The 13,340-nt window shown below is 43.1% G+C and overlaps 1 protein-coding gene across 1 annotated transcript; it reads right to left on the minus strand.

The window, feature by feature from the left end:
• Window positions 1-351: 351 nt before the first annotated feature.
• On the minus strand, window positions 352-13,147 carry LOC136564462 (serotransferrin-2-like). The gene is made up of 18 exons (XM_066562438.1): window positions 13,097-13,147; window positions 9,972-10,108; window positions 8,331-8,494; window positions 7,869-7,968; window positions 7,285-7,461; window positions 6,941-7,103; window positions 6,770-6,834; window positions 5,997-6,154; window positions 5,331-5,517; window positions 5,027-5,175; window positions 4,730-4,820; window positions 4,357-4,425; window positions 3,957-4,139; window positions 3,520-3,676; window positions 2,765-2,847; window positions 1,769-1,953; window positions 1,255-1,441; window positions 352-956 (listed from the first exon to the last, which is right to left on the minus strand). The coding sequence occupies exons 2-18, from the start codon at window positions 10,024-10,026 to the stop codon at window positions 907-909; spliced, it is 2,223 nt and encodes a 740-aa protein (XP_066418535.1). The 5' UTR covers window positions 10,027-10,108; window positions 13,097-13,147; the 3' UTR covers window positions 352-906.
• Between the last annotated feature and the right edge of the window lie 193 nt (window positions 13,148-13,340).

Genomic DNA, 13,340 nt, shown 5'->3' on the forward strand with positions numbered 1-13,340 from the left:
CACAGATGGCAGGGAAGCTCCAGGAAAGACAGGCAGGAACACCTGAGAGGCCTAAACCAGCATCCTGCTCTTTCCCTGCCCCTTCAGGGCTGCAGCTTGCTGGCTGCAAATGCATCTGAGGATTTGGCTCTGTCACCATACTGGGAAAAACAGGATACAGCTGATGAACACATGATTTCTGTTCAAAGGGCTTCATATCATGTTCAGGCAGTTTCTGCTTGTAAAACTTGTGGTGTTTAATTGATAGATAGTATTTTGACATTTCAGAGAATCTCAAATCCAAAGGGTCAGTATAAAGTAATGGTTTGGAGGTCTTGACAAAGAGAAATATCCACTGCTGCAAGCATCCAGTTCTGCTGGAGGTTGAATGTCAATACATTTATTTGTGAGAAGAAATGTTTTGATTTGCTAGTAAAAAATCATTGGTAAAATAAGAAATATAGATGTGCATTCAGCAGGGGCTATCTACCTGCAACCAAAATCACAGCTACAAGAACACAACGTTGCAGCTACAAAGTTGATTGGGGTTTTTGCATGGAAACTGTTTATAAGACAAACAAGGCAAAATGCTACCAACTGACCTGTGCCACTCCTACCAAGTCTGTATTTTAGTCCATGGTACTGGCCCTGCTCTTTCCACAATGCTGATCCTAGTTCTGTGCTGTTGGTTGTGCTGTTCCCCATGCTGCCATGCTCCAAAAAAGAAAGGGATAATATGTGAATAGTATTACATCATCATAAACATAAAATCTGATGAAAAAAAAAAGACAAGGAGGTGTTCAGCATACATTTCTGGAGATGACTGTTTCCTTGCTGACTGCTTTGGATTGGCTGGATTTGCACATTTTCCTTGTTCTCAGCAGTGATGCTGATGTTCTGTGCCCTGCAAAGCCTCTGTATGAGCTGTCAGTTGGATGAGGATGCACAGATATCCTGTTTGCAGAAGTCCAAGATGCCTACAAACCAGTAAGAAAGTGTACACTTAGAGATGCTATCAGCTTCAGAAGTCGTAAGTTCTTCAGATGCTATTCATTAAAATAGCAGACAGCAAAATAGAGGTCAAATTCCCCTTCTGAATTGCAATGACCAAGTTAGTCTGACAGAAGTCTAACACAGGACTCCTTAGAAATTTGTTATGAACAGAATTAGGCAGAATACACTTCTCCATGCAGGCTCAACAAAAGGGCCAGAGCTGTGCACACAAGGCTGCCTGCTGCATTTCTCTCTAACTCTGAATTCAGAACTGGACTTTACCTGCAGGTGTGCAATTAAACACTGATTCTGCCAGCTGAATGAAAGACTCTCCAAGGATCTCCTGATAGCTCAGGTGACTTGCATGAACAAGGTACTGAGTGGTGTCCTTGAAAAGCAGATCACTTCCACCATACTTCCACGACTGAAAGAGTTGGAATTCAGAATTCAATTTGCTTCCCAGAGATTCCTGAACAGAAAAGGAATAAAAATTTCACAGCTTGGGTCATTAATAGCACTTTTATCTAGCACAGTTCATATTAGTACAAAAAGATGCACGTTTGCAGTGCCTTATTTCTCAGCAAAAGTATGGCCTCTGTGGAATGGGAATTTGGGAACTGGTGCCAAAATACCCCTTAAGAGAACCCAAATACCAATTTTCTCAATCTCCTATGCACATTCTTTTGTACTGGATCTGAAGGCACTAGTATATAAAGCTTTCCATCTTGAAAGGGTTTTCAGCAGTTGTACATAACAAATGGTGACATGGCAAGCTCTTCCCTGTTACCTGTCACACCTGAGATTTCAGTAGGAAGTCAGAGATTTTAGTGACAGTGACTGGTCGGGTCATGACTGCGCTGGGGGGCACGGGGCCCAGGTTACAGCCGGCCCATTCTGTGACTGCGGCGCGCCTTCCGTCCGGGCACAGCAGGTCAAAGTCAAGGGGGGAATAACCTCCTGCCCAACCAGAGCTGCTCAGTTCTGAAAAGAAAATGAAGTGAAAGGTAATCCTTTTGGAAACTTAAAGCAGAAGAGAGGGTGAATCTCTAATAAAATGTTAAAACTTGAGAGAAGTTTAGTCAATGTGTTCAGAACAAACGCAGTGTGCTATGTGGTCATTTCCTAGGAATGCATAAGGACCGGGTGGTGTCTTCAAGGAGGGCAGTGAACTTAAGCTGCACCTATCAACCAAAACAGAATCAAATCAAGGCATATGAACAGCATATCACATCTCATCTGCATCTGTAACCACATCCCTTTCTGGAAACAAGGGGATTCAGCCTAATGCCCTTTGCTTCCCCAGACAAACTGCTAATTGTTGCAGGAATTCCTGTGGGTTTCCAGCCCCTTATGCTTTCATTTGATTTTAGAGAGATTCCTCTCTTAGAAAACTCTCCTCTCTTACTGGAATGGGCTAAAATAGAATTTTATTTTGCTTTAATGTGGGTTCCTTTTCTGCTTGACTCTAAGAAAAACATATTTTGAGTTGCCTTTTAAAGCTGTGACATTTAAAGCTTCCAGAAATGTAGTGCAGTCTCCAAGGATGATTATCCCAACACATATCTTTGCACTGGGTGATTCCTCTTTTTTCCTCTCTTACAGTATCTGAATGTTGAGCTTTACTGGAACACCTACATGGAGAAAGCTTCTAGCAATCTTCCATTTACAAACACAACTTCATGGACCTAGATTAAACCTGTACAGGCTGATCCTCACGAGGGATGGTTGCTTTGTGGGAAGTAACTGACATTAATGAACATTCTCAAAAGAAAAGAGAATATCTGCATCTCACCCTCTATGTTCTGGAGCAGGTTTGAGTATTCCAGGAAAGCTACATCTCCAAAGCTTCTTCCACTGGGATTGCCAACTAGGCACCTAGTGCAAGAAAAAATAAAAGGGATCAAAGACACATGGTGACTGACATTTGGACAGTCAGCAGAAGCTAAAATTGGAGTAGCTGGAAGTATCCCTCCCATCTCTAATCCCTTGGAATATGTCAGTGATCTCAGCATAGAGATTTGCTAAGACAATCCCTTTCATTCCTTACAGCAGCTTCCAATGTGCACCTTCACCCATGCCTAGGCAGGAAAGAGAATGGAATTCAACCAAATACATTATGTATATTTCATAAGAGTGCTTTCTTAAACTTTCATAAAAGTTTCACCTTTAATAGTCTTCTCTGCCTGTCTTCCACTATTTTTTTTTAATTTCCACTCTAATTATCTCCTGTATGCTACACTGCCTCTTACCACAGCACCTCTGCTCTCTGGTCCTCTTTCATCCCTTCCCTTTAATGAGTCAGTACCAATGCTCTGAACTGTACATGTTTGGAAGCATTGCCTTGCTCTGGAAATGGTTTAATGACCATTTGAACCCATCAGTCAGCTGAACATCCCATAGCAACTGCAACCAAAACAAAATACACACTAGCAAAAGTTTATACAGACAGATGCTTAACAAATAGGGGAAAAAAAACCTTCCAAAAAAACCCAAATCAGCAAAGTAATAAGGCAATTGTGGCTGCTGCCCTGCATTTCTGGCTCTCACCTGAGTGCTCCCATATTGCCATAGTAACGTTCATTGTGACTTGCAGCACATCTGCTGGACACTCGAGCTCCTTCCACCTCCCCATCTCCAATGCACACCTTGCACAGGTTTCCATCTGCTCCCGGCATGCAGCCCTTCCAAAAGTAATTCTGATAAGCTGAGTAAAGAAAATTGAGATGAGATTAAGGCAAGGTGTTCCCAAGGCTCTTCACAAATGGGAAAAGACAGAAAAGAAATTTCATCCTAACAACTAGCAAGAAGAGGGCTAACTAGCGTGACACATAGTCAAATATGAGGAAAAGCTGCTTCAACACCCTCTGAAACTGTAATCATCACTTGCTGGTTGGATCCTCATGGCCCTGTTTCTATTTTACTCACAAATTTAAGCTTCAGATTTTCATGGTCTAGTTAAGAGAGAAGCCAGAGGCAGCCCTTACCAGAGGCAACATCACAGTTCTCAGTGTCATTCTGCTGAGCTCCTACTGTGTGTCTGGACAGAAGTAACCATCCTGCAGGACTGTACAGGTGACTGTGGCAGGATCTCCTTCCCCTCAGGTTATGGATGTGAATCTGTTTGGCACTTTTCTTAGCTAGGGCAACAGCATAAACTGGTGGTAGTGCTGTGAAACAATGACAACAGCCAGTTATACCGAGGCAATTCAGTATTCCACAAGGGTACAGCCCCCCTTCCCTCCCTCATCTTGTCACAGCATCTTCAGTTACAGTACAGGACCTGCTCTTTGCTTAGCCACAAAGTTCTTGTCCTTGCACAGGAAATTCTATTCTAAACCAACATGCAAATAAATTCCTGCATAAACCCTAGAAAGTTTCTGTTACCTTTGTGCTTAAGATGAATTAGTTTCCCTGTTTTCTCCATGGTCTCAGCTGCTGGGGCACAATCTCCCCCTGGAAGGAGAGATAAACATTAAGGATCTTGCAACTGCTGTCATTCCTTTTACATAGCAGCATTCCTTCAAAACCCTTGTGAACCTCTTCAGCCATGTGAGCATCTTTGTCCCTTTAACAGAAGGATAAAATAAACAGACCAAATGCTGGAGCCAGTTAGTGGAAGAGCTGGGAAAAGTATTTGGACATTTATACTGGCTCCTGCTTCCATCACAAAACATCACAAACCATGGAAATTAAACTATATTTTTAACAGTACCTTTTTGATTGCCTCTCTTCTTGATAAGGTCACATGAGAACTCACCATAGCATTCTGCAGCTACAGGCACCAGTCCACATCTCCCTGCAATGTACACATGTGTTGCATCCAGGGTGACTGCATCAGCCTCACTACTCTGCCAGCAGCATTAAGGAAAATGACAAAAACAGGATTTGCATGAATTGAGTATCCAAGCAGCAGGACTTCTCCACTGGCTGAAAATTCCCCTGCATCAATTCCCTCTCATTCCCACTCATTCCTCAAGCTAGTTTTCCTCTCTTTAGCTCAGACAAGACATACATAGCCAGTCCAGTCTTACCCTGAGCAGAAGGAGTCTCCTACCTTGATCATTTCAATGCATTTGGTCATGGAAGTTGCCTGGACACAGACTAAGGGGTCGGATTTGATGCTCAGTGCCCACTCCTCACATTTGTGAAGCTCAGCATCACTGATGCAGCACCAGCGCACGACGCTGTTCTCCAAGGAGCTCCCTGAAATGGAAGCAGATCACATCACCAGTGCCCCAGTCTGTGACATGTCAAGGGGATTTTCAGGTAAATGCATTTGTGCCTGGTGGGAGGAATAATGTGGAAGGAGAACTTTCTCTTCCCTTTCCTTAGCTACAGTGCCCTGGAATGGTTCTCACCTTCATGGCCAAGTCCCTTAAGGAGAGCTACATAATCCAGACCAAGGACATAGGCAATCTCCAGCTGCTCCTCGAGAAGCTGCAGGTGCTGAGTGGCATCTCGGAACAGCAGGTTCTTTCCCCCAAAGGGTGCTGAACTGAAGAGTTCAAATCTGGCTCTTTCCTTTCCTTTATGCCCAAAGAGGCGCTAGGACAAGAACAACACTTTTAAATGGCAACAAATCTCCTCATTCTTCCAGCAACAGGCAGCCTCAGTCTTCCCTGCCTTTGTATCAGTGGTCAAGATATCAAATACTATTTATAAATTGAGAAAAAGACACGAAGAAAAGTGAGCCCTGCCTGAACCTATGAATCTCCCTCAGCTACATAAAAATTGATTCAAGTTCCATGGCAGGATGAACATCATTAGCCATTTTACAGTTTGTGTGTTATGGCATCTTCCCCTTCTTTACTGATTTATTCTCAACCTCCTATAGAAGAACACTTTAGAAAAAAGCAAAACCTTACACAAGCCAATGCAAGATCCTTCCCCCTAACAAACAATTTTTAGCACTTTATTCACACTATAAATTTCTCAAGAAAAAAGGCAACCTGGGTCATGATGGCCACACAAAGATGGAAGGAAAACCTGTGTCTGGACATGGACAGCTTATAATATTAACTCACTTGGATCATGCTAAGAAATTTGTTGGTGATCTTCTGGAAGTTGCTGCGGGTGACGATGCCGCGGCCAGGCCCCTTGCCCAGGTTACAGGTGCTGTATTCAGTCAGCTCAGCTGTGGACCCATCAGGACACAGGAGCTCATATTCCTCTTTTTCTGACTCTGAAACAAGGAGACACTCATGAATTTGTGACCAGAGCCATGACTTGCAGCAGGCACAGAGATGGAATATAAAATGTTTTTCAGTGCAGGTTGCTGAAGGTTATGCAGGCAGCATGTTGTACCAAGCACACTTGGGAAAGCTGTCTTTGGTAAATACTTCTTATAACAAAGAGAAGGACCTCAGCCAGAGCTATACTGCTGTAAATACATTGATTTACAAATACTTACCTGCAAATACTACTGCTAACCACCTTTGGTATAGAGCTCAACTGAGTTTAAAAGTACAAGGCAGGTGTACAGGAACTTCACAGTTATGCAGCTCAATATGCTGAATTTTAAAAGGGATCTTGTAACTCGGGCAAAGCAAATACTGACAGCTAATGAAATCACCTGTCTGCTCCCATTTTAAGAATCTCCTGTGAGCAATCATTGCTCACTCACACTTTCCTCTTCTGTTTCTTTCTGAGTTTTGTGGAGAGCCAAGAAATACCCCTGAACTGCTTGCAGGGATTGAATTTTCCCTGGAAACAACAAAAATATAGGCATATCCCTCAAACATCTACACAGGAAAGAGCACAGACAGAGATGAAAAGAAAACTGCATCTTTAAGATTACCTGTGGCACTCATAATTCTTAGATGATCTAAAAAGGCAACATCTGCCACTCCATCCTTCAAGCACCTGTAGGAAGACAAATGCCATCCTATTAACATTTCACCTGGCTTTCCTACCTTAAAATTTCTTTTTCCCCCAAAAGTGAATTCAGGCCCAGTGTCCCAGAGCTCACCTGAAGGCTCCCTCGGAGTCATAGAAGGGTTCATTACTGCTTGTCTCACAGAAGTGGTTCCTGTCTCTGACATAGGATTTTTGTCCTTGGCAGAGAGCACACAATCGGGGAGCAGCAACACCAACCCCAGGGATGCAGCTTGCATTGAAATACTCACTAATTGCTGCAGGTGTAGGGGAAAAAACAAAACAAAACAAAAAGAAAGAAAAGGTCAAATGGGAAAAAAATCAAAAGAGAAAAAGGGGCCAGACATATCATGGCCATACCCAGTTCATCCTACATCTGCTGGCATTTCAGTTACACTCACTGTGGCCAGAGGTAGCCCTGTGGCTCCTATCACCTACCTTGGCTCAGAGGTTGGGCCTCATCCCAGGAAAGATAATTCCTTGCCAGGAGAAAGCCAAGGGGAATATTCCAGCCTGATGTCCACCTGGCTCCATTGTGACAGCTGCGCACACCTCGCAGGTTCTGGATATCCAGAGTTCCTCGTTTGGCAATGGCCACAGCAAACACACAATTTCCTGCAATAGCACAAAATGTGGAACAGAAAAAAACCAATCTCAATTCTGCAGCTTCCACCTCTGAAGAGGAGCTGAATTACTTCAGTGAACATGGCTAAAGAAGAAATTATCTTAGGCCTAGTCCATGGAGGTACTCGTGCCAGGAACTTAACCATATACTGGCTACATGGCACCCTGTCAAACAAGCAATGCAAGTCTGTCAGTACCACAGGCAGAAAGGCTGCTGGGTACAAAGCACCACTGGTATTTTATTCATCATCATTACATATTTTAGAAACAATTGTTAGCCACCTCCATATTCCTACAAAGATAATAAAAAACATATTGACTTTTTTTTTTCGAGAAATCTGGAGCCATCTCTTAGCCAAATCAGAAGTACAGTTTACTCCTCAGCTTTCCCAGCCTACCTTGATCATAGATCTCTTTTGCCACCACTGCCAAACCGTACAGCTTTACAGCAGAGTAAACATCTCCAGCGTCCAAGGAGGCAGCATCTGCTTTATTTGCCTTTAAAACAACAGAAAAACCCTCAAAACAAGTGTGTTTACAAGGAAACAAACAGTTTCTGCCTCAAGACCACAGTTTCTGCCTCAACAAATTTTAATTTAGTAGTTTTCTTTTGCCTATTTATTTCCAAGCAGCTTTCACTATTTCTTGGAGATTGCAAAGACATTAGCTGGGGTAAAACAGTACATCTGGCAGGATGCTCACAGGATTTAATTCTTGCCTCTCAAGTGACTGTGTACTTTGTCATTTAAGCAGTTCCATTATTTCAGTATCATTTTATTTGCCCATAGTTTCTGTTTACCTGTTACTTTTCCAAGAGGATTTGGACACAAAATCAGGTTTTCAAATCTCTGTGAACTCACCCTGATTTTATCAATGCAGTCATATGTATTGTGGGCTCTGATGCAAGAAATCCTAGTAAAGGAACTGGCAGTAGTGAGGGGCAGCACAGCTGCAAGCACTTTGGAGAGCTCAGCACACTTTCTTTGTTCCAGGTCAGAAAGGGTGCACCATCGGAATTTCTTCCCTATAGGGTCAAAAGAGAAGTCAAGGTTTGTAGGATTTCATTAAAAACCCTCAGTTTAACACCCTATGGAAGAGAGAGGTTATTGTATTTTATTTAACTTCCAACAGCTTGCTTGTGCTCACTCACACTCAAATACCCACACACTTACAGGCACCCAAGAGATGTGACCATGTGTGACCAAGGTCACTTTTTCCCAACATGAGGACAATATTTGATGCTGAATCTTTAATATGTCTCTTTGCTTCCTTTTGACTGAAAGCAACCAAAGAGTTTTAGATAGATTTGTCAAGAATCAGCAATTATTATGGCAAAATCTTCTGCCACAGAATCTTCCTTGCTTCAACCTTAGTGAATTTTGGGTAAGGCTGCCACCCAAAATTAGAAGGAACCAAAGGTGAGGATGTGTTTAAGGCCAGGGCCTGTTTTCCTGTTGGCATAGCAAGAGAAGGAATGGCACTTACAATGCAGGGTAACATCTTCCTGTTACCAGAGTGCAGATTTTCTCCCAAAAAGTCAACTGGGATGTGACTCTAGCAGAGCACAGACCTTCTAACCTTGATGTGAACATGCATTCTCTGGGGTTTATCAGTTTTACTGCTGCCCTTGGTTATCAATACTGGCCATGCTTTTAACCTTTGCTCTGCTGTTTCCTCTGGTGCTTTCACACACCAAAAAGATGCAATTAAGGGTGGAGGTGAAGGTGAAACTTCCTTTTTCAGAAGGACTTGGAGGCTCAGTGGGTTTAAACCAACTATAAAGCTACATCTTAAAGGAATCCAGACATGCCAACAAAACTTTCTCTTTTGCTTTAGGCTGCAATAACTCTGTCTTGTATTATTTCTCTGAAATATATCATCATGTGCATCTCCAAGAAGACACTAGACATTTAAGGAGGAAAAAAGAGATTGTTGTACACAAAAATAGCGTGCAGTTATGTAACTCCAGAGAATCTTAAGCCATGTAATGAAAACCAGGACTGAACACACAGAAAATGCCACAATATCTCTAACATTGTCATTTCCAGATGTTTAAGCATTTGATTCTCTGGAGAGCTATGAATACCAGCAATGTGTACAATTAAATCATTGAAGTTTTTATTTCTTTGAGCATAGCATCAGACATTAGTCCTCCACTTGTTTTGGTGTTAATTCAGCACAATTCCAAGAAGAACCAGTAGTGGTTCTAGAGGGGAGCAGCTTGAGGTCCCGTGCTTCATTCTGACACGGCTAACGAGTCCCCAGATCTCAGCTATTCAGAGGAAACAAAGCCTCACTGAATTGCTGAGGAAGTTGTGTATCAAGCTGCTTCAAAACTAAAAGGTCACCATCTGCCAATGATCAAACAGAAAAAATACAGGCACGGCTTTAACTGCAACTTCTTTCTTTGCACAGAGGAAAACAAAAGCATAGCATTTATTAGTTTGAACGTCCCCCACCCAGAGGCAACCCTTCTCTCTCCCTCCCTGCATCAGCCTTACCTGAAGCCAGCAAAGAGAAGGTGATTAGGACAATTAAAATCACTGTCTTCATCATTACAGCTCTTCAGCAAGGATCTTCTCTCTACCCTGAGCTCTGCATTCTCATACCAGGAATTCCACAGTGATTACCAAAGCTTCTGGAAGATAACAAGGGGGGTTTAGATATCAACGAGGATAAACCAAGATTTTCAAAAACAGTCAGAGGATGGTATATCCTTGTAGCAAAGGAGAAAGGGACAGGGGCCCTTTCCTCCCCACAGATGGAAAATATCCATGCATTATCTGCTCTATTTTTATCAGACACAGAAATGTAAGCCTCTGCTTTAAAAAGAAATAGAATTTCTGCTGTTTCAAAAGGCACCCAAAGCCTTTGGGAGATGGGCAAGATTTACACCTAACTTACAAAAAAGATACCTAAAGCTAAGTGAATTACCCAAATTATTGACCACATCTCTCTACAGAATACTGAAGGGTCCTTCTTACCTTAAAGTAATCCTATGCCTCCCTAAGAATTCAGAACAGACCTGGGACACTGTTGACTGTCTTGATTCTCTTCATTCCATTCCAGCCTAGCAATCTCATCCAAACTGCTTTATTCCCCTATTTTCTAATGCTTAACCTGAAGTATTATTACCTCTTAATTACTCTACAGCAGCTATTAACATAATTAATTCTATAGAAGAAAAAAAACCATTTATTTATATATTAAATATGAGAGAAAAAATAAATTTACATATTATATACAAGCAGAAGTGTCTGATGATGTATAAAATATTGTGAATATGGTTTAATCTTTTCTGTTCATGAAAGAATTAACTGTTCCAAGAGTTCTGGAGAAATAGAGTCTTTATCCTACTTTCTTTTCCTTCTTCATTTTACAGCTCTCCCTGGTGCTTTGTTTACCTAATGTATTTTTGCAGATACATTTCCCAGATTTATTTTGTTGCCTTATATACCCTTCCCTAGTGATTCAGTCATCATTCCCCACCTGCCTCTTTCACACTCACGTAATGCACATCTCCTGAGTTTCACAAGTTCCCTCTCTAGATCTGCAACATTTGTTGAGGTGTTGTTTCCCACTGATCTGATCACAGGAGGAGTTACACAGAACCCCAGGATGGTTTGGGTTGGAAGGGACCTTAAAGCTCATCCTGTTCCACCCCCCTGCCAAGGGCAGGGACACCTTGCACTAAATCAGGTTGTTCCAAGCCCCATCCGGCCTGAGGCATTCCCCATTTCTTCCTGCACTACCTGGAACAGGCTAGGCAGAGCTAAAGGAATGAAGCAGGTATTTATTAAAGGCCTTCAAAGGATACACCCTGGGCAGTGCAAGAGCCCAGCTGAGACTACACCCAAGATGGACACAAGATGGACAAGCAGTCCTGAGTGTTCACACTTTTATAAGTTTTGGTCCATTTACAAATTGGGGTTAATTGTCCAATTACAGCTTCAGGCTATGAAGTCCCATCCTCCCAGATTGCTCTCCTCAATTCTTTATCCTTTATGGGCCTGAAGTTGCAACGCTGTCCTTGGTTCTCAGGCTGAATTAGGATTGTTTTGTCTGACTAAACTGTGAAGAGAACTTGCTAATACTTTATATGAAGTTCAGAGCTACACACTAAGGCAGTACAGAATCTGGAAAACATGCAAGCTAAAACTTAAGGCATCACCTGAAACAAACATTGTGAAGCCCCAAGATCCCCAGTCTCTCATTTGTTGGGGGAGCTGTGGTATTAATCCCCTCTTTGGCTTGGCTCAGCTGCACAGGCCTAGCACAGCTCAGTACCCTTAGGGAAGTAAATTTTAACCTTCAGTGAGTGCAGACTATATAATCTCACCAGATGTTAAAAAACCCCATAAATCTAATAACAAGACACGTTATAAAATATTTTTTAAAAAGTTACACGTCCACATATTTACTTTTAATTCCAAGGAGAAAGATTAGATCAGGACAGATTATTAATCAGTTTAGCCTTGTGACAATTATTTTACACTATAAACAAGTGTGTTACATTTAACTGCACCTTAACCTCTGAATCACTTCTCAGTCAGTTCTGGGGAAACTTGTCTGTCAGGCCCATCAGTGGGGTGCTCTTACTCATCAAAGGTAATGGTTCTTGCAAGGCTTGTACCAAAGCCCCTTACAACACCAAATCCCACCTTCTTTGAGGTTTTACTTTGTGCCAATCCTACCATTATATATAGGATATGTAAATCCCAACAATTCAGTCAGCTAATATTATTACTGTTTCATGAGGTCTGTGTCTGGATTTCCCCTCAAATTTCACATGTTTAACAATGAAAGGCTTTCCTGCACATGTTTAAGATACTTATATAGATACTACTACCTATGGTGATGTGAAAAAAAGGCAGAATCACATGAAGGTGTTATAGACTTCATTTAGGCCTGGTCAGGAAAAAATACAAACATAAATCAGGAATTTAAATTAAATTAATCAGCTTGCCTGAGGACCATGTCCTAAAGCACTAAGGATGTGGAAACACAGCCAGGACTCTTGAATTCTTTTCCTACTGATTCACCATGTGAAACTACCCATCTGTCACTGTCAGAGACAAGTAATTAGCTACTTCCCAGCATTTATTCATCTAGGGATGCATCTAAGAGAGTGGAAAACCAAATAACCTCTATAAAATTCCCTCTGGGCAGCAGGCAGCCAGGCAACTTCCAGGCAAAGGACACCAGAGGAGGTGTCTTACTGCACTACCCCACCACACACCTCACTTGGAGGAACAGCATCGTGTCTGTCCCATGTCGTGTGTCCTCTCCCTAAAATCCCTGCCTTAATATTCCTGGTGGTCCCACACCTGGGGGAAATAACTCACCTGTGTGTCAACAGCAGCGCTGAAAAGCAGCTGAACCCCACCTGCCTCATCCTGAACTCCCAGCAGCAGCGCCCTCCTCCCGCTGGGCACCGCCCACAGCCCCTTCATGGGGCAGCTCCATTTCCATAGCACAAACCCTCAGGAGCCACTACCCCGTCCCCACTCCACATCCCTGGAAAATGTCCCCACATCCCGTTTCCTCAGGGCGGCCCTATCCCCACCCCACATCGCCCCAGCCACGGCCCCTTTTTCCCCCGCGCCAAGAGAACATCCCTCCTCACAGATCAAACCGCCCCTCTGAAGAACAGCCTCGCAGCTGTATGTCATTCCGGGTCTCCCCTCAGGCATAAACCCCTCCCTACACGGTGTGTTCCCTCAGGAACAACCCCCTCACACACGCCATGTTCCCTCAGGAACAACCCCCTCACACACGCCATGCCCGGCCCCGCCCGCCCCCTCACGGCCGCGGCCCCGCCCCTGGCCCCGCCCCCGCGCTGTTCCCGCCCCCTCGCGCGGGACGCGGCA

Source organism: Molothrus aeneus, chromosome 18, assembly GCF_037042795.1.
Source record: "Molothrus aeneus isolate 106 chromosome 18, BPBGC_Maene_1.0, whole genome shotgun sequence".
NCBI lineage: Eukaryota > Metazoa > Chordata > Aves > Passeriformes > Icteridae > Molothrus > Molothrus aeneus.